The 24541-nt window shown below is 38.8% G+C and overlaps 1 protein-coding gene across 1 annotated transcript in view; it reads left to right on the forward strand.

Annotated features, from left to right (window-relative positions):
* The window catches only part of ANOS1 (anosmin 1), a 199749-nt gene that overhangs the window by 155494 nt on the left and 19714 nt on the right, over positions 1–24541 (forward strand). Inside the window, exons 7-9 of the mRNA XM_037986319.2 lie at positions 6348–6553; positions 8390–8531; positions 22542–22688. Of these exons, the coding sequence (XP_037842247.2) occupies positions 6348–6553; positions 8390–8531; positions 22542–22688 (495 nt within the window). The remainder of the gene's footprint in view (positions 1–6347; positions 6554–8389; positions 8532–22541; positions 22689–24541) is intronic.

Below are 24541 nucleotides of genomic sequence, written 5' to 3' on the forward strand. Positions count from 1 at the left end.
TAGGGTCCATATTTGGCCTGTAACCTAGTTTTGCAAATACAGTTTTATTGGAACATAGCCACACTCATTTGTTTACATATTGTCTGTGACTGCTTTTGAGCTATGAGGGCAGAGTTGAGTGATTGTAACGGACACCATATGGTCCACAAAACCTAAAATCTTTACTATCTGGCCCTTTCCAGAAAAAGCCTATCAGTGCCTACACTAGACTATTGTAACAGACACTTTTCTCATTAAAAGGCTTTGAATTTTTACATTCTGTAGGGATATTGTCCCTCATTGTGATGGTAGAATATATATGTAGAGTGTGGCACGTAGAGGTGTGTATTGTTAGACCTTCAACCCCAGTTTTCTGCTCTCATTTTTGTTCTCACACTCCTTGTTCTGCCATCAATGATGTGAATGACCTTGGACATATATCTTTACCTCTCTGACCCCTAAAACCCTCATCAGTTAAAAAAACGTGAAATAACTTGCAAAATTCCTGAGGGCTTTATAATAACATAGAGTACAGAGTTTCCCTCTCTGACTCTCTGTCTCTCATAAGCCACTGTCTATTTATGCATATGTATATCTATATATGTGTATGTGTGTGTGTGTATATATGTACATTTCACATGGAAATCTCCAACTACATTTCAAAATTCTACAACAATTAAAACATCATGCATAATGAAATAAAACATTCCATATAATTCAGCCAAATGAATACACCTTGTTTCATAATGTAGGGAACCAATTCTCAAGGCAGAGAATGGCTTAAATATAGAAACTTGTTAGGACTGAGTAAAATGCTTCAGATTAGACAAACTGGATTGACCCTGTCTCACCTGAACCCCATAGAGAATAAGTAGGTGAATGAATGGCTTGTTTACAGAGGAGAATCACGGCAACAAACAGGTGATCTCTGCCATTTTCTTTTGGTTTTGTTTTCTTTTGTTCTTGTTTTTGTAAGAGCCAGAATCTCACTATCTCATCCAGGCTGGAATGCACTGGTGCAGTCATACCTCACTGTAGCCTTGAACTCTCAGACTAAAGCAATTCTCCTGCCTCAGCCTCCTGAGTAGCTAGGACACCAGGCATACAACATCATGCCCCAGTTAATTTTATGGGTTTTTTTTTTTTTTTTTTTTTTTTTTTCTGTAGAGATAGAGTCTTTCTCTATTGCCTAGGCTGGTCTTGAGTTCCTGGCCTCAAACAATCCTCCTGCCTCAGCTTCCCAAAGCAGTGAGATTACAGGCGTGAGTCATAATGCCTGACCTGGTTTTACAATTTTATGGTGATTATTTTGGGGGAGAAAGAGATGGGAGTACCTCGTCTTGGTAATGGAAGTATACCATTTTGGTATTGTAAACTCAAAATGGGCCTTCCTTTTGAGAAAATGTAAAGAAAATATTATTAATTCATATCTTTTAAAGCATTATTTTCTCAAATGTTGTTTTCATAAATTGTGTTGTTTCATGTTTCATAAAATAGATGATGTTATTCTAGATTATTATGATAACATCTAAGAAAAATTTTCCAGGGCAGGAAATGATGTAATGAATAACATAAATTAAAGAAGATGATCAAATTCAGTGACCTTTTTAAATGTTAAGGGTTTCTTTAGAAGAGGAGATTATTTTGAGCTTTTCCTTATGAGCCTAGAATATCTGCAAAATTCATATGACTACTTATTTTCAGCGTATAGACATTCAGGTGCATTGCTGAGAACACGAACGGCTGTTATTATCTTCTCACATTTTAATTCTTCTCTTGCCTTGAAGTGATGATTCAGTTGTAAGCTAGGTTCCCTCCCAGGAAGGTTGGTAACTCCCTTTTGTAGGTTAAGGATTGATTCCTACACCAGAGGAAGAGGGGTTGCTTTAATTATTTTATTTCAAACTGGGAAGAACATTCCTTTGATTTTGCAATTCACTTTAGGATCTTGTGATTTAGCAATTCTGATTGACAGGGTTTGAACCTGAAACTGAAATATCACCTTACAAATCAAAGCTAACGTTTAGGAGAAGCCTGTCCTTCATTCATTACTGAGTACATACTATGGGCTAAATGCTCTTCTGGACTCTGGAGATACAGATGTGAAAAAACAGACAAACATTCCTCCTCTCAGGGGAGTTTTCACTATTGTGAGTAGAAGCAGACAGCAAATAAGGTACCTAATAAGTCAGTTTGTGTATTAGTCAGGGTTCTCTAGAGGGACAGAACTAATAGGATAGATGTATATATAAAGGGGAGTTTATGTATACTAAGGAGTGTTGACTCACACAATCACAAGATGAGGTCTCACAATAGGCCATCTGCAAGCTAAGGAGCAACGAAGCCAGTCCAAGTCCCGAAACCTCAAAAGTAGGGAAGCCAACAGTGCAGTCTTCAGTCTGTGTTCAAAGGTCCAAGTCCCAAAGCTGAAGAACTTGGAGTCTGATGTTCGAGGGCAGGAAGCGTCCGGCATGGGAGGAAGATGTAGGCCAGAAGACTAAACCAGTCTAAATTTTCCACGTTCTTCTACCTGCTTTTATTCTGGCTGCACTGGCAACTGGTTAGAAGGGTGCCCACCCAGATTGAGGGAGGGTCTGCTTTTTCCAGTCCAATGACTCAAATATTCATCCCCGTGGCCGCATCCTCACAGACATACCCAGGAGCAACACTTTGCATCCTTCAATCCAATCCAGTTGACACTCAGTATTTACCATAACCGTTAGTAATAAGGGCTTGGAGAGTAATGAAGCAAGGCATAATCATGGTGTTTTGTTTTGTTTTGGTCAATGGAGCAAAGCATATGTAGCTATTTATTTTAAATAGGACCACCTTTAGTGACCTGCAGCAGGAAAGGAGCCAGCCGTGGAGACATCAAGGAAAGCTTTTAGGCAAAGGGAGAGGAAAAGCCTTAGTAGCATCGCAGTTTTCCTCTCCAGGAAATAGCATGGGAACCAGTGTGGCTGGGCTGAGGGGCGAAGGTGATAAAAGGAAAGATGCTCTGGGAGGTAACTGAGGCACGGGTTGCAGGGCAATCAGGACTGTGCAGTACAGAATCATCAGACTGCTGTATTCAGAAAAACTTCTAGGGAGGCAGTGGTGAGCCCTTGGCAGTAATCAGGGAGAGGTGATGTTGGCTTGGCCCAGGACATTGTAAGTGGTGAAAGGCAGTTAAATTTCCATTACACTTTGAAGGTAGTGCTAACACAGTTTGCTCAAGGGATGTGAGTGGAAAATAAATGTATGACTTCCAGGGTTGGGGCCAGAGCAACTGGAAAGAGCAATTCCCATGTACTGTGATGGGGGTGTCAGTGGTAGGCTATGTGTGGTGGGATATGTGTTGGTGGTGGGCTATGTGTAGGGATCATGATTTTGCTTTGGGGCACATTAGTTTTGAATGCCTCTGAGACCTCCAAGTGGAGCTACTGGAATGTATTTTTTTGAGTATTGATATTTGAATGATTGCATCTGCATTCAGGGGCATAGTCTATGTTGAAGACATCAATTTGAAAGTTATCAGCACAAAGATTTTTTTAAAACTGTGACACCTGATGAGATCTCTGGAGAGTGAGTGTAGATGAGAAGAGAGAGGCACCTGAATTCAGACGCAGAACACTCTCCTGTCTAGAGATCATGGGATGTTAAGGATCATGCAGCATGGGGCTGAAAAATAGCTTCTGTTGAAACTGAATGAAAATCCAGTAGAGGCCGGGCGTGATGGCTCACGCCTATAATCCCAGCACCTTGGGAGGCCGAGGCGAGTGGATCACCTGAGGTCAGGAGTTCAAGACCAGCCTGGCAAACATGGTGAAACCCCATCTCTACAAAAATACAAAAATTAGCCAGGCATGATGGCAGGTACCTGTAATGCCAGCTACTCAGGAGGCCGAGGTGGGAGAATCTCTTAAATCAGGCAGGCAGGCAGAGGTTGCAGCGAGCCGAGATCATGCCATTGCACTCCAGCCTGGGTGACTGGGTGACAGAGCGAGACTGTCTCAAAAAAAAAAAAAAAAAAATCCAGTGGAGTAATGTCCTGAACACCAAATGAAGGTTGCATTTCTAAGAGAAGGAAGTGATCAGCGGTGTTGTGAATACTGATGACTGGGGGAGTCCTCAGATGGCTCTGCCAAATCTCCTTACTGGGGTGCTTCCCATTGCGATAACAAGAGGAAAAAAACATTTCCTCCTTACATATGTGATGTTCAGACCTCATAGGAGCCACCTGATGCAGTACTTGTCTACTTTTGACCTGCAGGTCATCTACCTCATGTTACTTGTGTGTTTCATGTAAGATATACATAATCCTGGGTCCCACCTGCACTCAGGGAATCAGCATATCCCAGTATAAATCTTGGACATTCCAGAGATTCCTGATGTTGATTGAGAATGGCTTGACTCAGAAATACCATTTGATCCAACAATCTCATTACTGGGTATATACCCAAAGGAATATAAATCATTCTATTATAAAGATGCATGCACACTTGTGTACACTGCAGCACTATTCACAATAGCAAAGACATGGAACCAACCCAAATGCCCATCAACAGTAGGCTGGATAAAGAAAATGTGGAACATATCCACCATGGAATACTATGCAGCCATGGAAAGGAATAAGATCATGTCCTTTGCAAGGACATGGATGGAGCTAGAAGCCATTATCCTCAGTGAACTAATGCAGGAACAGAAAATGAAAGACTGCATGCTCTCATTTATAAGTGGGAGCTGAAGGATGAGAACACGTGGACACATGGAGGGGAGCAACAGATACCAGGGCCTGCTTGGGGGAGGTGGGGAGGTAGAACATCAGGAAGAACAGCTAATGGATGCTGGGCTTAATACCTCGGTGATGGGTTGGTTTGTGCAGCAAACACCATGGCACACATTTACCTCTGTAACAAGCCTGCACATGTACCCTGGAACTGAAAATCAAAGTTAGTTTGAAAAAAGGAGAGAATGACTTGACTAGCAGTATCACATAATATGCTTTCGATTAGCCTCTTACCTAAAAAATACTATGAAGCTTTCTTATTTTAGAAAATAAAGGAGCTAACCTAACTAAATGTCCAGACATGATATATCATAGAGGAAAGCAATACATTTCAAAAAATACCTTATGTTTCCATCATTCCAAAACCACGAATGACTGAGAGTAAAAACATGGATTTTTTTTCTCCAGTCTTCTTCATTTATATCAAGTTAGATATGACTTTTTGGAGCCTCCAACACAGATGGTACTATAATTAGAATTATTTACAGCATCTTCCCATGATGGCATCTTGAAATGAAACCCTCCGTAAATCACTGGTGGTGAGCATCATCTCCACTTGCTCAATTTGTAACAGAAAATGAAGTAAAGACCCTCCAGCTTTGCTATATTTAGTCTTCTTCATATATATAGTTTCAATGGAGATTTGTGAGGTGGTAATTCCAGCACCTCATCTTTCTCTTGACAGCTGAGAAGCTTTTCGTTAATAAGACAAACCAGAAATGGTACAATCACAAAAATGAATGCTATCCGTAAGTCATCCAATGTGCAATGTGGATAAAAAATAGTGCAGGTTTTAATTTTTTTTCTTTTCTGATTTCGCTTTATTGCTCTTAGCTGATGCAAGAATCGCTAGCTACAGGGCATGAAGATGAAAACAATTACTTGTGTGAGCTGAATTTTTCTTTTCAGAGTGTTAAAAGGTGATTCTTTGTTGCTTACCTATTTAATGTCAATTCACCCCCATTGAATTATACTATATTTTACCAAAATGTACCAATTTCAGCACAGTAAAAATTTGGCTGGGTTGCCCTGGTATGGAAATGCCTAAAACAATCCTTCTGTATTACAAATTTGGACCAAACAAATTTATATTACTGTTTAATAGACTATCTTTTAATATGAGGCTTAACAAGGAGATCTTACTTAATTGCTTGTTGTCAGCTTTGCTTTTCTTTTACCTTTTTTTTTTTTTTGAGACAGTGTCTCATTCTCTTGCCCAGGCTGGAATGTAGTGGTGCTAATCACGGCTCACTACAGCCTTGACCTCCCGGGTTCAAGCAATCCTCCCGCCTCGGCTTCCAGAGCAGCTGGGACCACAGGCATGCACTGTCCTCCCCAGCTAATTTTTTATATTTTGTAGAGACAGGGTTTCACTTTGTTGCCCAGGCTGTCCTCAAACTCCTGAGCTCAAGAGATATGCCAGCCTCAGCCTTGCAAAGTGTTGGGATTACAGACATGAGCCACCATGCCCCTTCACCCCCGTTTTCAGCTTTCCTACCTATAAAAAGCAATGCTTCACTTGTTGACCGTGTAGTCATTACATGTCCAAAGATGTTAGTTTTGTGGATTCATATGATGTGTCTTTGTACTGGAATTTCAGATCCATCTGCCCCACCAGCGCCGGCTAACCTCCGATTGGCCAACTCCACCGTCAACAGTGATGGGAGTGTGACCATCACTATAGTTTGGGATCTCCCTGAGGAGCCGGACATCCCTGTGCATCACTACAAGGTCTTTTGGAGCTGGACAGTCAGCAGTAAGTCTCTTGTCCCAACGAAGAAGAAGCGGAGAAAGACTACAGATGGGGTGAGTGGGAACTGGAGGAAGGATTGTTCTTCCCACAGAGTGTATTTCAACTCAAGGCAACTGGCCTGAAAAGAGGCCTCTGCTGAACTGAGAGATGCCAGGGATGCAGGAAAGCTTCCCTCCCATTCATGTCTACCAAGGAAGTTCACAGAATGCAGGGTCATGCCAGCTGTTCTGCCTTTTATATTTTAGGCAGAAGCATTTGCATTTAGACCGTTGACCTACTTCTATCTAAATGTCAGTCACAACTCTGGAAATCAAAGGAACAGTTTAAATGATCTCCATCTTACCTGTCTGGCCATAGAAAATGATATTATGCAAAATGTGCTGTACTTTTAGGTTTTTTTTGTTTTGTTTTGTTTTGTTTTTTTTTTTTTTTTGAGAGAGAGATCCTTGTAAATGGAAGAGTGGATATGCATGGCTTTTCTGTTGTGAGGTGTTTCCGTCTATAATCACTGAGCAGTAACAGCTTAGGAAGGGCACATGTCACAATATGTTCTTCTCATTGATTAGAAGGATCTGGAGTGGTTTATTCGTCAGATGCCAAGAAATAAAATCTTCATTGAACCATTTTCTGCAATGAGATTCTTACAATATTAATCATCTTGTATTATTTGAAATGCTTACTGCATAAAAATAGTTACTTGGATTCCTTTTAGTTTACATTCCTTTATCTCGTCATAAAATTTACATAAAGACCTTTTCCTATCACTTACAAAGTTGAATTTCATAGATAAATAAATGTTTAGAAATGAAAAGATAGCAAGGCTAAAGATTTCAATATCTGTGCCCTTCAGAATTATAAAACATGCCTCAAAAGTCTGTATCATTGATATTTAGCCATTATACTATTTTCACTTTATTTTTATGAAATTTTATGACAGTTCCATTTTTCATATTGAAGGATTTTGCTACAAATAACAGTGGTAGTGCACACTTACCTCATGAGCTGAAAGAGCTGAAATTGGGGAGTCGCTTAGGAATCTAGAGGAAAACGTGACATGATGACATGCTGACAGGCCCCGCCCTCCAGCCCCCGCCCAATACATTATGACAGAAAATAATGAAACACCTTGAAGCATTTTGTCAAGTTAATTTTTCTTTTGTATAGCTTTTGGTAGAAATTTGCTCCTAGAAAATTTAGAACAGATATCAAAGAATTACAATTAGTGCCAATTCATAATTTTTCCAGGTATGTGGCAACATAAACCTCTGTTACTTTATTATAAATAGCTCCCTTTCCTCCGAGAGGTGGTGTCTCAGAGTGGAGAGGGCTCAGAATGATTTATTTCCATGTTATCTGAGACCACTAATTGGTTTAGAAACAGTATTTTCAAAATACATTTGGCCTTTCTATGAAGTTTATTTTTAGTTTTTATTTTATTATATTTTTTGAGACAGGGTCTCACTCTGTTGCCCAGGCTGGAGTGCAGTGGTGCGATCACAGCTCACTGTAGCCACAACCTCCTGGGCTCAATCTTCTCGCCTCAGCCTCCTGAGGAGCTACGGTGCACACCACCATGCCCAGTTAATTTTTTTTTTTTTGTAGAGACAGTCTTGCTGTGTTGCCTGGGTAGTCTCAAACTCCTAGGCTCAAGCGATCCTCCCACCTCAGGCTCCCAAAGTGCTGGGATTGCAGTCAGGAGCCACGGCACCTGGCCTGAAGTTTATTTTGATCCGTAGTAAAACTGAATTTTCCGATCCCAAAGATACAGAAAAGTTGGTAAAAGAAATCAGAAGTTGGTATGCTTCATAATGACACATGAGATTTTGCAATGAAGATGAGAGACATGGAAGGTTTGTAATGCATTTTGGGTATATTCTCTTAATTTCTAGTTTCAAAATTCTGTGACCCTGGAGAAACTCCAGCCAGACTGTGACTATGTTGTGGAATTGCAAGCCATAACGTACTGGGGACAGACACGGCTGAAGAGTGCAAAGGTGTCCCTTCACTTCACATCCACACATGCAACCAACAGTAAGTGACTGTGTCATGTTTTTCAAGATGACTGTGACCTGATGGGCACCATGTCACATCAAGGCACAATGGAGGGAGAGCGAGTCTTTGATTTGGAATAATTACATGGCAAATCTTCTTACCCACATGCATGTGACTATAGTATTTAAACTATGACATACAAAACAGTTTGACTTTTGAATTCTTTCTTATGGTTTTTATCTATTGTAGGTGCAATTTTGGTGTTGTAATGGAAATTTAAGAAAACTTACCTTGTCTCATTTGAACAGATTGACTATTTTTATGTTTACATGACGTGTACATATGCGTATTACATACTTGTTTTTAAGGTGAATACATACAGTTAAACTGTTACAAATTGATGTCATTTCTGCTTCCACTGTTTCTGTAGTTTTTGTTGTTGTTGTTGTTTTTGTTTTTTTGTTTTGTTTTGTTTTCTTGAGACAGAGTCTAGCTCTGTCACCCAGGCTGGAGTGCAATGGCATGATCTCAGCTCACTGCAACCTTTGCCTCCCAGGTTCAAACGGTTCTCCTGCCTCAGTCTCCTGAGTAGCTGGGATCACAGGTGCGCACCACCATGCCTGGCTAATTTTTGTATTTTTAGTAGAGACAGGGTTTCACCATGTTGGCCAGGCTGGCCTCGAATTCCTGACCTCAGGTGGTCCACCCGCCTCGGCCTCCCAAAGTGCTGGGATTACAGTGTTTCTCTAGTTCTGTATACAATACACTTATTTTTGTGCAATTATTTTACGTATTTATCTCCCAAATCAAAGTTGGGCACTTTGAAGGCAGAGACCAAAATATATCATGGTACTGAGAATAATGTGTGTGTATGTACGCAAGTGGATGGGGAACACAAAAAGTGGTGTGGCATGCCTGTTTTTCTTAGTACTACACAGTAGTCATAATTACTGCTCGAAAGGTTACCTAATACTCCATTGAGTGAAGTTACTAAATCTTTCTCATATTGCTTTTCCTTGTTTCTTTTTTTCTTACCTAGTATGTTAGTATGTTTGCTGGGAACTGAGCAAAACAAGAGAAGAGTCTTATATGACACTCATATCAGAGTCAGAGAATAAGTTACTTGATGTTTCCGGCTTTGTTCAAACATCGATACCGGTTAGAACTTCCATGCAGAGGCTCCTCGCAAGGTTTCAGGAAACTGGGACAGATTAAATGAGAGTAGGAGGGAGGAGGCCTTTGTCTCAGGGGCTCCTTCGATGCTGATTTTTTTAGGCTAGCAGGACCCCGTCGTCATAGCTGCCTTTGATCAGGGCGGTGGGCCTCGTTCAGAAGGAGAAGAAGAATGTGGTAAACATTTGTCTGAATTTAGGAAAGGCAATGCTGATCTTGCAGAGTGAGACACAGGGGTTGCTCATAATTACCTTCCACCCCTGGGAAAACGTAGGATCCAAATGGGCAGGTTTGTTTGAAATAATGCTTCAAAAAATGGTCCAGAAACAGAGATTTCTATCTATTTGAGAAATACTCTCTTTGGAGATTAAATGGACTTGAAATGGTCAATTTGTATGTGAGTCTCAATACAATATAAATTTTACCTAAAAGTTCTCATGGAAATATGTTTAGTAACCTCATTCATTTTTAATCCATTCATCCATCTACTCATCACATTGAAATTGTGTGCCTATGAATTATGACATCACTGTGTCTAACGTCAGGAATACTATATTATACATATACACACACTATATGCTGTAATACACTATATACACTATATATATGCACTGTATAGCAATACATTCCATAATTTTCTATAAATATAGTGTGCACATAGGTTTACATGTACACATATGCATACATATACACATGTCTACAAATACACACAAACATGCACATAACTATACACACATACATACTCATACACACACACATATATACACACATACATTATTCCCAGCACGATGACGTATTTTGGTTTCTGCCTTAAAAGTGCCTAATTTTGAATTTGGGAGATAAATATGTAAAATAATAACAAAGATCTGTGTGTTGCATACAGACAGAACTACAGGAAACAGTGGAAGCAGAAATAACCGACATGGAGGTGGGAATGAGAATCACATCATCCCTCATGAAGTCCTGAAGAGTGAGCGATCTGCAGGCTCACAGAGAATGGACATCATTCCACACAAACGCAGCAGCGTGGATGAGTGTAGAGAGTTAGAGAAGCATATTGCATGGACAAAGAACTCAGCGTGAGGAAAGAATGAAAGTGGATGGGCCACTGCTCTCTCCCCTGGAGGTCTCATGAGTTGCAGGGATTTAACCACCATCTGTGTGCTAATGACTCCCTGCCCTTCCACCCTGACCACTCTTTGAACTCCAGAGTCCTACATTCAGCCACCCACTTAGCACCTCCACTTGGATGGCTTGCAGATATTTCAAATAAAATGTTCAAACACGAGGTCTGGATTTTCGCCCATACCTGTTCCTCTCTTGGGCTTGCCTATCTCAATAAATGGCACCAAGATTCAGCCTTTTGCTCAAGCCAAACATGCAGAAGTCATTCTTCATTTTTCTGTTTTTTCTCTTCAGAAATCCAATTCTTCAGAAAGTCCTTTTGTCTCTACTTTTAAATTCCATACGGAATCTGTCCAGTTCTTTCCCTTGTTCAGGCTATTATCTTTTCTTTCCTGTAAATTAAAATAGTCTCCTAATTAGTATTATGTTTCTGCTCTTTCTTAAATATCCATTCTTTAAAGAGCAGTCAGTTTTCTTTAGAAAGTATCAGTGTACTTACAGATCTCTCTCTTTTTGGAGTTCACTCTTAAGACAGCTACCTAGTTATCTTCAATTCTCACTTTCCCCAAAACTGCATCCTTCACTATATTCTTCTATATTCCTTACCAACCCCCTTCTCAGGCCAAAATCCTTTAAACTTCAGCTCATGCAAGAGCTGTCTTTCTCTGCTGGTGGTGGAGATTTCATCTGTTGTATAAAATAAGCATGTCTTTTAGTCTCCTGGTTCTTCCAATAAACAGCATTCTTTCCCCATTAGAAACTGGTATGGGATTGCAAATTCCCATAATTTAATATCTGTTAATTTCCAGAACCAAAAGCAAGGAGGAAAAAAGTCCAACCTCAGCTTGTCCTTGTTGAAGTTACATTATCTAGAGCCTTGTCATGGTCCAGCCCACAGACAAAACTTTTATGAAACCCTGGATCTCTGTAGCATATCCACAAGTTTTTCACCCTTCCTGGGGCATCCCCACAGAATCCTGTAACTCAGGGAGATATTCTTTAATTAGCTCCTTCTGCTACCCTCTCAAGTATGATTATAAACCTTTTTCTGTCCTTTAAGTCACATTGCACATGGAGTGCACAGTCCAGTCTAAATCCCTTCTTCTCAGTAAGCCATGCAGTTCCCCATAAATATAAACGTATCTACATGGAGTGCACAGTCTAGTCTAAATCCCTTCCTCTCAGTAAGCCGTGCAGTTCCCCACAAATATAAACATATCTATTCTCATGTCCAGGTTTATCTTCTCCTGTCTTCTGTATTCCAAGGTGGAGTCAGCCTTCCTTCTGTATGTGGTGGACTTCACCATGTGGTTTCTAGACCCATTCCTTCCCAACTCAGATACCTGCACTGACTGAAGTCAAATCTCATCTACGTCAGAGACCATGGATTATCTATATATCTGGTCACAGTATCCATCATAATCCCTGGCATATACACATGGCAACAAAAATATTTTTGAAACCAAGTTAATTAGTTACTCCCTTGTTTGCCTACAACCTCAACCTATTCCTCTCCACTGGCTTGATCTGCTCAGCTTCCAGTTCTAAAGCAAAGCTTTCATTGATGCTGGTTTCATTCTAGCTACCATCTTATCTTTCTCCTTTCCACATTTTTTCTCAAATTTCTGCAATCTATTTCTCAATCTCACTTTTCCACCAAATCTGCCCCTGCTAATTTCTAAGTCTGGTGGATGTTTTCCATTGCAGTTTTATTGACCACTTCTGATGAGTTTGTCCTTGTTTAACTACACTTTCCCCATTGTTACATCTTGACCTTTGTATATTTGACTCCCAGATGTCTTAATTTTTCTCGTACCTCAGTTTCCTTGTAGGATCTCCTGCCTCCCTCCAGCTCTTGGACATTGGAGCTCTCCAGGGTTCTACCTTATCTGCTCTGACAATTTAGTCACTACCTACTCATGGTCTGTTCTCAATGACTCAGCTCCAGCCTTGATTTCTCCACTAACACCCGATGTCTCTAGCCTGTCATTCCCTGTATCTGAATGTCATACAGGCATCTCAACCTCAACATACTCCACGTTGAACTCACTCCCTCCACTTACAAAGCTTGATGTTCCCATGTATCTCTGGTCTCCATTGAGGTTACTACTGACCAGAAGCTTGGGAGACTTCCTTTTACCACTTCCTGTTCACTTCAGTTTGTTTCTAGGTCCTGCAATTATTTCAGGACCAACAGGTTTCTTGAATTTTCCAGGAACATAGTAAGAGCTCAGTAAATTGATTGTAACTCAGCTGAATGCAACTGTCTTTCCATTCAACCTGCTGTGTGCCACACTCCAACACTACAGCTTTCTTAAGCTTTCATCTGCTATGGTTATAAATACTAAAGGGGAAGAGAGAAGGAAATGGCTTTTGGTCTCATCTTGGAACAACCAAGGTTGGACATCTTTTACAAGCCATTTGCATGTTTTAACTGTGTCCTCCAAGAGTTTGTGTTTTCACTTGGTTGGCTGTTCCAGAAGAATTATCTTTACCAGTGGGAGTTTTTAGCCAGGTGGGGAGACACTGGAATTATGGCAGTTAAATGAACAAAGCAAGCAGTTAAATGAAAGAAATCTATTTGACCGGTTGATTCCCTGTGTTAAGGTCTTTTGCTAATTATCTTTTAAAACTAGGTAATACTTTAGCTGACCAATTAAGAGATATGGTAGTTAACCTATCAAAGACCACTTTATTCTGAAGACTGATTCCTCTTACATAGATTCAGAAAAGGAATAAAATAAAAGAAAGAAAAAGAAGTCATAGTGCAAAGTACCTATAATAACACATATTGTTTGGGTCTCAGGTGATTCCACAGAAGAGAGTGACTTTTCAGCGGATTATGTAGGATACGGTTGAATGTTTGTCAGGATTTTATATCCCAATGTTGATATATAATCTCATAAACACTAGTCTGTGACTTTTATAAGAACATTATATATTTCATCACAAACCAACTAGAAGTAAAGAATAATTACAACGTTGTAGTATAAGCAAGGGAAATTACATTTTATAGGAAGGAGAGTAGTAAATGTCAGTATATAAATTACTTTTTGAATTATATTTTTCCAGGTCTGCAGGCTAGTAGGTGTTTTAATGATAAACATTTCTATTCAAGTGAAGGCCGAATGTTCATGCAGTTTTATGAAAGAGTCCCTTGAAGGAGGTATGATATAGCATTGTCTTTAATGGAAAGGTAGCTTGTTTCTTTGAAGGCAGGAGGAATATTTTCAAGTTTGACAGGTTCCAAATGTTTTATAGCTGCCTCTTGGAACTGGAATTCTTTTCTGGCTCTCCAGAACAAGAATAGATGGGAGCGAAAATACTCTGAATCTCTTGATGATCTATAAAATTAATCAAAACTTGGATGTTTGAAAAATAGTGTACATATTTTATTTTCTTAATGCCTATGACTATCAAAGAGTGTAAATCAGACATCATAACTTTTTCAGAATATGGTAGATATGATATTATTCCATTTTTGCTTATTACTGAAAGTGGAGGAGACATTCTTATAAAGTCAGGGTCATACTGCTAGCATTGTAGTATGCACCTTATTCGGTTTTTACCCATGGCATGTGTCAGCAACACTAATTGTTGGTGGATTTCTCTTCTTGAATCATTTTAGTAAAGCAACAATGGTTCAATCTTGAGATATATAAAAATATGTTTTTACATATATAATTAAATACTAAAGTTTGCCTAGGGCTGGGCGCGGTAGCTCATGCCTGTAATCCCAGCACTTTGGGAGGCCAAGATGGGCAGGTCACTTGAGGTCAAGAGTTCAAGACCAACCTGGCATGGTGATGCACGCCTGTGGTCCCAGCTACTCAGGAGGCTGAGGCACGAGAATGACTTGAACCTGGGAGGCAGAGGTTGCAATGAGCTGAGATTGTGCCACTGCACTCCACTACAGCCTGGGTGACAGAGCAAGACTCCATTTAAAAAAAAAAGAAAAGAATAGAAAAGAAAAAGTTTGCCTAGGATATAAAGCAAGTAGGAAGACAAGATTGACAATGAGGTTAAACCTAGTATCTAAACATGATATCTATCTAAACATAGTGTCTGTCTTAGTTATCTGGTGGTGAGTTCTCAATATTATCACAGATCATTAGAAACATAAATGGGTTTATGAAAATCTTAGATCCTGGCTGGGCACGGTAACTCATGCCTGTAATCCCAGCAATTTGGGAGGCCAAGGTAGGAGGATTGCTTGAGGCCAGGAGTTGGAAACCAACCTGGGCAACATAGTGAGACTGTGTCTCTTAAAAAAAATTAGCCAGGCTTGGTGGTGCATGCCTGTAGTCCCAGCTACTTGGGAGGCTGAGGCAGGAGAATCACTTAAGCCTAGCAGTTTGAAGCTGCAGTGAGCCATGATAGTGCCATTGCACTCCAGCCTGGGAGACAGAGGGAGACCCTAACCCTTAAAACAATAAAAGCAAAAGAAAACTTAAATTCTTAATTAGTTATGTCATGAAGACTTTGGGTATAACTAGGAGGAGTCTTTAACTCCATGACAGTGTCAAGAAAGTGATGGACTTCGGCTAGGATAACCATGAGTTTTCTATATCTGGTCCCTATCTCTTCTCCTGGGTTCTAGGCTTCCTATGTTATTGGTTATACTGACTCTCAAAAAGTAGCAACCTCATAAATGATTCTGTTATCCACACATCGATTTGAACTCTTTAAGCTAAAATAGCCTAAATGCGAATTTAACAAATGTGTGTTTTTATTTTCCTTTCATCTGGTCTGTTGGATAGACAATTCATTGGTCATGCCAGTGTCAGGAAAAATTGAGTTGATGTAGATTATCTTCTGGGGTCCACAGCTTTCCTTGACTGATCTTGTCTTACCCCACGTTGGGCGTGTTCTCTCCATCTCATCCTTCTGTCTTCCTCTCACCTGCCCAAGAATGCAAACCTCACTGCTTTTATTAGAAGAGTTTCGATAACACATTGTTTATAAGCATAAAATCAATACAGCTTACCCTTTTATCTCTCAAAGGGCTATTTGGAATTCAGAAAGCAGAAATGTCTTGCATCAAAAGGCAGAATTTCTATGTATGCAACCTCTAAATTCAGTGAGTAGATGAGGGAGAAATTTGGGGCCTAGGGAAATTTGTGGTGTCCTAATTATTAAATCATATAAATGGGTACTCTGTAAGACTCAGTACATGGTGATGGAAACAGAAGTTTGGCATGGGATGGCCCTGGGATTAAATTTCACCTTCACTCTTTGAATTATGTGAAACTGAATACAGTTCTTAGTATTTTTGAGTGCTGCTTTTTTCATCTTCAGTGCATGCTAATTCCTTTCTCAGGGGTCTGCAAACTATGGCCCACAGGCCAAATCCAGCCCCCTCCTGGTTTTGTAAATAAGATTTTATTGGCACAGGGTCACATTTGTTTGCATATCATTTACATATCATGTCTGGCTGTTTGGGGAGTACAACAGTAATTGAGTAGTTGGGAGAGAGACCGGTCTGCAAAACCGAAAACATTTTCCATATGATGCACAGAACCAAAAATATTTACTATCTGGCCATTTAGGAAAAGTTTACTGTCCCCTGCTTAATTTCATAGGATGGCTCTATGAATGTAAATTAGTGTCAAAATTCACCACCCCAACCAAGCCCCTCAGGAACACACCTGGAGTCAAAAGTGAAGTTCAGTGGCATGTGCCTATACTCCTAACTACTTAGGGGGCTCAGATGGGAGGATCACTTGAGCCAGAAGTTTGAGACCAACCTGGGCAATGGTGTGAAACCCTGTTTCCAAATAAAAAAATTATTAAGTTTATTGCCCTTCCTGCAACATGTTTGAATCTCATGTTAAAGGATTACTGTATTGACATAAATAAAACACCCCAAATAGCCCGAGGCAAGTGAGTATTTGGTAATATATTTGGTATAAACAGCCATCAGTTCATAATTTTATTTATTTCATTTCATCCAAGGAAGATTAGCATGAGCTCTGTTTTGTAGAGGACTTCTGGGTTGAGTTTGAGAAACAAATTAAAGAAGAAAAAATGACTTAAAACAAAAAATACAGGAACACAAAAGAGTGGTGTGTTTTGATTTACTCTGGAAAATCACCAGGGAGAGCCTCTGAGAAGTTTTCATGGGCAAAGAAGGTTGACAGAAACAAGTAGTGCTGGTCCATTCTGAGCTAAAGCAATCAGAAGTATAGATACAAAGAAAACAAGCAGATTTGGAGAATTAGGAATGGCAAAAGAGAGAAAGATACAGCTAAATGAAAACAGAATAATAAAAAACAAACTAAAACTAGAGTCAGATCGTGACTCTACACAACAACACAGTAAGAAATGACCTACGCTAAGAATGAAATCTTGAACTGCCTGATTCAAAGAGATATTTAATGCTGTTTTGATTTATAGTAGCATGTCTCTATCTCCCACTGGATATGGGACACATAGGACTTGGAATCCTTCTTGTTCAGTTTTATGGTGTCCTAGCATTGCAACAAATATGTGTTGAATACCCTTTTAAATGGACAATAGGGGAAAAAAGTTCATGCTTTTAAATAGCAACCAATAATGAACATGTGAACATACTTTCACCTCGTCTTTCCTAAAGTGTCCTGGTTTCTTCGCAAAATACCATGTCACATGGCAGCAGTTATACTCCCATGGCTCGATTCCTCAGAAAACTTGTGGCCACTTTTTCAAAGAACAGAAACAGTGGCTGGTCAGACTGATGCTCTTCCACTGGGCAGGTGCCTTTGGTCAAGCTCACTGCTGGCGCACCATCATGATAGCGATGTGTCTGGTGGTATTTCAAGAGCCCCTCAGGTACAAAAACTTTATCTCTGCAACTCCTAGCTCAATGCCTGGCTCTTGGGAAGTGCTCAGAATTGCTGACAGAAAGAGCTAATTACTGAATGGGTTCTTGTACTCCATTGCCCAGCCTGATGCCTTTTCATTTCATTTCATTTCATTTGCTGGATATTTTAAAGTTTCACTTTAATATCTGTCAGAATTTGGATGTCTGTCACTAATCTGAATGACACACAGATGGGTTGCTGGGTGTTGAAGCTGAAGTTGGCATTGTCCACTGAGTAGGTGCAATTTGCTCTTTACTATTTATTTGACAAAGCTGAACCACATTTCCATTTAGAGCCCTGCACCAAGCATGATGGATAATACTCATACTTCCATATTACATATAGGTTTTCCACGAAAACCTATCGACTGCTTCACGAAATGGTATTGTAATATTATTTTATTTTCCCCATAACTATAAAAAAACTATAATGAGAAATATTATTTATACTTATTATTTACATTGGAGCATCTTTCAAGCCTGGTGAATATATGTTACTTACCAAATTAAATACTGGGGATTACGTGTAATATACTTTTAGTATTCCAGTGGATTTTGAAGGGGGGCGGTTCATTAACTTGAACATGAAAGAATATGCAGTTATACCATCTTTTACTTTAAAAAAAAGAAGACATTTAATATGACTAAATAACAGGACGAAATGAAGTACACTGGGACTAATATCAGGTTATATAATAATGATTATTATTTTTTATCATATTTTAAGTTCTGGGATACATGTGCACAATGTGCAGGTTTGTTAACATAGGTATACATGTGCCGTGGTGATTTGCTGCACCCATCAAGTCATCATCTACATTAGATATTTCTCCTAATGTTATACCTCCCCTTGCCCCCCATCCCCAACAGGCCCTGGTGCGTGATGTTCCCCTCTCTGTGCCCATGTGTTCTCATTGTTCAACTCCCACTTATAAGTGAGAACATGCAGTGTTTGGTTTTCTGTTCTTGTGTTAGTTTGCTGAGAATTGTGGTTTCCAGCTTCATCCATGTCCCCGCAAAGGACATGAACTCATTCTTTTATATGGCTGCATAGTATTCCATGGTGTATATGCCACATTTTCTTTATCCAGTCTATCATTGATGGGAATTTGGGTTGCCACCAAGTCTTTGCTATTGTGAATAGTGCTGTAATAAACATATATGTGTATGTGTTTTATAGTAGAATGATTTAAAATCCTTTGGGTATATATCCAATAATGGAATTGCTGGGTCAAATGGTATTTCTAGTTCTAGATCCTTGAGGAATCGCTACACTGTCTTCCACAATGGTTGAACTAATTTACACTCCCACCAACAGTGCAAAAGCATTCCTATTTCTCCACATCCTCTTCAGCATCTGTTGTTTCCTGACTTTTTAATGATCCACATTCTAACTGGCATGAGATGGTATCTCATTGTGGTTTTGATTTGCATTTATCTAATGACCAGTGATGGTGAGCTTTTTTTCGTATGTTTGTTGGCCACATAAATGTCTTCTTTTGAGAAGTGTCTGTTCATATTCTTTGCCCACTTTTTGATAGAGTTGGTTTTTTTTTCTTATAAATTTGTTTGTTTCATGTAGATTCTGGATATTATTAGCCGTTTTTCAGATGGATAGATTGCAAAAATGTTCTCTCATTCTGTAGGTTGCCTGTTCACTCTGATGCTAGTTTCTTTTGCTGTGCAGAAGCTCTTTAGTTTAATTAGATCCCATTTGTCAATTTTGGCTTTTGTTGCAATTGCTTTTGGTATTTTAGTCGCGAAGTCTTTGCCCATGCCTATGTCCTGAATGGTATTGCCTAGGTTTTCTTCTAGGGTTTTTATGGTTTTAGGTCTTGCATTTAAATCTTTAATCCATCTTGAGTTAATTTTTGTATAAGGTGAAAGGAAGGGATCCAGTTTGAGTTTTCTGCATATGGCTAGCCAGTTTTCCCAACACCATTTATTAAATAGGGAATCCTTTCCCTATTGCTTTTGTCAGGTTTGTCAAAGATCAGATGGTTGTGGATGTGTGGTGTTATTTCTGAGGCCTCTGTTCTGTTCCATTGGTCTATGTATCTGTTTTAGTACCAGTACCATGCTGTGTTGGTTACTGTAGCCTTGTAGTGTAGTTTGAAATCAGGTAGCACGATGCCTCCAGCTTTGTTCTTTTCGCTTAGGATTGTCGTGGCTATACGGATTCTTTTTTGGTTCCACATGAAATTTAAAGTAGTTGTTTCTAATTCTGTGAAGAAAGTCAATGGTGGCTAGATGGGAATAGCATTGAATCTATAAATTAGTTTGTGCAGTATGTCCATTTTCACAATATTGATTCTTCCTATTCATGCTCATGGAATGTTTTTCCATTTGTTTGTATCCTCTCTTATTTCCTTGAGTAGTGGTTTGTAGTTCTCTTTGAAGAGGTCCTTCACATCCCTTGTAAGTTGGATTCCTAGATATTTTATTGTCTTTGTAGCAACTGTGAATGGGAGTTCACTCATGATTTGGCTCTCTATTTGTCTGTTATTGGTGCATAGGAATGCTTGTGATTTTTGCACATTGATTTTGTATCCTGAGACGTTGCTGAAGTTGCTTATCAGCTTCAGGAGATTTTGGGCTGAGACAATTGGGTTTCCTAAATATACAATCATGTCATCTGCAAATAGAGACAATTTGACTTCCTCTCTTCCTATTTGAATACCTTTATTTCTTTCTCTTGCCTGATTGCCCTGGCCAGAACTTCCAATACTATGTTGAATAGGAGTGGTGAGAGAAGGCATCCTTGTCTTGTGCCAGTTTTCAAAGGGAATACTTCCAGCTTGTGCCCATTCAGTATGATATTGTCTGTGGGTTTGTCATAAATAGCTCTTATTATTTTGAGATATGTTCCATCAATACCTAGTTTATTGAGAGTTTTTAGGCATGAAGGGGTGCTGAATTTTATTGAAGGCCTTTTCTACATCTATTGAGATAATCATGTGTTTTTTGTCATTGGTTCTCTTTATGTGATGGATTGAGTATGTTGAACCAGCCTTGCATCCCAGGAATGAAGCCAACTTGATCATGATGGATAAACTTTCTGATGTGCTGCTGAATTTGGTTTGCCAGGATTTGAGGATTTTCACATCAATGTTCATCAGGGATATTGGCCTGAAATTTTCTTTTTTTGTTGTGTCTGTGCCAGGTTTTGGTATCAGCATGATGCTGGCCTCATAAAATGGGTTAGGGAGGAGTCCCTCTTTTTCTATTGTTTGGAATAGTTTTAGAAGGAATAATACCAGCTCCTGTTTGCGTCTGTGGTAAAATTTGACTGTGAATCCATCTGGTCCTAGGCTTTTTTTGGTTGGTAGGCTATTATTCAGAGATTCAATTTCTTCCTGGTTTAGTCTTGGGAGGGTGTATGTGCCCAGGAATTTATCCATTTCTTCTAGATTTTCTAGTTTATTTGCGTAGAGGTGTTTATAGTATTCTCTGATGGTAGTTTGTACTTCTGTGAGATCAGTGGTGATATCCCCTTTATCATTTATTATTGTGTCTATTTGATTTTTCTCTCTTTTCTTCTTTATTATTCTGGCTAGTGGTCTACCTATTTTGTTAATGTTTTCAAAAAACCAGCTCCTGGATTCACTGATTTTTTGAAGGGTTTTTTTGTGTCTCTATCTCCTTCAGTTCTGCTCTGATTTCAGTTATTTCTTGTCTTCTCCTGGCTTTTGAATTTGTTTGCTCTTGCTTCTCTAGTTCTTTTAATTGTGATGTTAGGGTGTCGATTTTAGATCTTCCCCGCTTTCTCTTGTGGGTATTTAGTGCTATAAATTTCCCTCTAAACACTGCTTTAGTTGTGTCCCAGTGATTCTGGTACATTGTGTCTTTGTTCTCCTTGGTTTCAAAGAACTTACTTATTTCTGCCTTAATTTCCTTATTTACCCAGTAGTCATTCAGGAGCATATTGTTCAGTTTCCATGTAGTTGTATGGTTTTGAGTGGCTTTCTTAATCCTGAGTTCTAATTTGATTGCACTGTGGTCTGAGAGGCTGTGTTATTATTTCCATTCTTTTGCATTTGCTGAGGAATATTTTACTTCCAATTATGTGGTCAATTTTAGAATAAGTGCTATATGGTGCTTAGAAGAATGTATATTCTGTTGATTTGTGGTGGAGAGTTCAGTATATATCTATAGGTGTGCTTGGTCCAGAGCTGAGTTCAAGTCCTGAATGTTCTTGTTAATTTTCTGTCTTGTTGTTCGTCTAATATTGACAATGGGGTGTTAAAACCTCCCACTATTACTGTGTGGGAGTCTAAGTATCTCTATAGGTCTCTAAGAACTTGCTTAATGAATCTGGGTGCTCCTATATTGGGTGCATATATATTTAGGTTAGCTCTTCTTGTTGCGTTGAATCCTTTACCATTATATATTCCCCTTCTTTGTCTCTTTTGATCTTTGTTGAGCGACAGAGCGAGACTCCATCTAAAAAAAAAAAAAAAAAAAAAAAACTCCTGCAGGTAGCTCTGTGCCTATCCAAATGGCCTCCCAGTTTTGCACTTGAAACTCAGGGCCCTGGTGGTGTAGGCACCTGAGGGAATGTCCTGGTCTGCGAGTTGTGAAAACAGTGGGAAAAGCGTAGTATCTGAGCCAGATAGCTGTCATTCACTCATGGCTTCCCTTGGCTAGTGAAGGAAGTTCCCAGGGACTTGTGCTTCCTGTGTGAGGCAATGCCCCACCCTGCTTCTGCTCGCCCTCCATGGGCTGAACCCACTGTCTAACCAGTCCCAATGAGATGAGCCGCATACCTCAGTTGGAAATGGAGAAATCACCCACCTTCTGTGTTGGTCTCACTGGAAGCTGCATACTGGAGCTGTTCCTATTTGGCCACCTTGCCCAGGAATCTATAATTATTTTTAACAAGTAACTTAGAATGTTGTACTTTGTTGTAGAAGAACAGCTTGCGAAAACTAGAAAAGGTGGAATTCAAACACAACTCCCTTTTCAAAGACGACGACCCACTCGCCCGCTGGAAGTGGGAGCTCCCTTCTATCAGGATGGCCAACTGCAAGTTAAAGTCTACTGGAAGAAAACAGAAGGTACATAAACATTACTTACGTATTTCCTACTTGCTTTAAACAGCACAGTAATGTAGAGGTAGTTTTGAAGAAGTAAATGTCAAGCCACAGTATCAATACTAAGGCAAATGGTTGTTGAACAAAACACTTAAATAGTATAAGTCTGAATGAGTTGATAGTTATCTCACATCTGGAAATCTACAACAGTCAATTACTTAAATATTTTCATTTCAGGAATATTAGCTTGTCTTCATTTCTTTTCCAGAGGGCTGATTGGCTGATGTTATATCCAAAACACTCAAAATACTCATTATTTTGAGCTGTAATTTTTGTTATAAATTTTTTTTTTAAAAAAAGATCCATAATACAAATAATTTAGAAAGTAGGAGGGGAAAGTCACCTATTATCTCAGTATCATTTCCTGAAACAGCATTTTGGTGGGTTTCCTTTCAGAAATTTTCTGTGCATCTGTCTTTCACTCAGTTAGGGTGTGTGTGTGTGTGAGTATGTTTATAAAACATACACACATATTTCTGTGTAACATTATTTGAGCTGCTATATTGTAATGCATTTTTCATAACATTCTATAAATGCTACTCTGTATGGGTATATCTTAATATCATAATACATGTCATTATTCCAGTACAATGAAACATTTCAGTTCCTTTAGAATTTCTATTTTCTAATTAAGGCCCCAATACATTTGTCCTTAGGATAGATTCATTTCGTTCGTTTGAACATTTATCTTTAGCATAAATTCTTTTTGTTTAGTTTTTTTGGTCTTTGAATATTTGTTTTTCTATTATCAAGGTGGTACTTTTAGAATTTATTCAACGTAGAGTCTTTTATCTTTATCACTCTTATGCCTCTTAAAAACATAAGCAGAATAGATTGTTTCAAGAGTTAGGTTTTCAAAATTCTCCTCATTCTTCTGAAATTCACTTTTACTCAAGGTATTGATGGGCCATATGCCATAAGTGATATTGGTGTTGGAGTGGTTCCTATTCCAGGATTTTCTTTCAAGCTGCTGAAATCCATTCTGCAAGTAAAATAATATTATTATTAACATTAACATATTTTATTTCTATAATGTTAATTAAAATTAAAGTTTATTCAACATTTATTGCATTAAGATTATATGCCTATATTACAATTAATTTTATAATAAATATTAAGAAAATTATTTAATCTATTATATTAATTAAAATTATCAACTTATTCATATTTTTAAAATATAACATATTTTATTAATATTAAAATTTTAAGCATAATGTAATAAAATGAAAATGTAAACATCTACTATTGAAAAAGTAAATATCTCAAGCATACAAGAGTAACCACCACCATCCTGACTTTTGAAACTCAATATTTATTTTGCCTGTATTTGAAATTTATCAGAATGGAGTCACTCAATTTCTATTTGTATTTGACTTCTTGCCATGAGCATTTTATGAAAAACCAATGCATTATGTTGCATGAAACAATTCATTTATATTGCTGCCTGGATGTCCTTAGTATACGTCAATCTGTGTATCTTTTCAGCTGTGGATAGAGATTTACTTATTCAGATGTGGAGCTATTAAGAATAGTACGCGTGTGAATGCCCCATTAGCACATGTTGTTTGACGCATACTCTTCCATAGAGGTGGGATTCTTAGGCCGTAGAGTATGTCAAGTTTTAGAAAACATTAATAGTTTTCCAAAATGGTTGTACCAGTTTACATTCTCACCAGTAGGACATGGTGATGGTTCCAGGTGCTCCACATTCTCTCTGCCATGTGGTATTTACCATCTTTGTAAGTTTACCCTTTCTGGTATGTTTGTAGTGATACCTCATTGCTATTTGAATTCGCACTTTTCTGATGTCCAAGACA

This window comes from Chlorocebus sabaeus, chromosome X (genome assembly GCF_047675955.1).
Source record: "Chlorocebus sabaeus isolate Y175 chromosome X, mChlSab1.0.hap1, whole genome shotgun sequence".
In the NCBI taxonomy this organism is placed as follows: domain Eukaryota; kingdom Metazoa; phylum Chordata; class Mammalia; order Primates; family Cercopithecidae; genus Chlorocebus; species Chlorocebus sabaeus.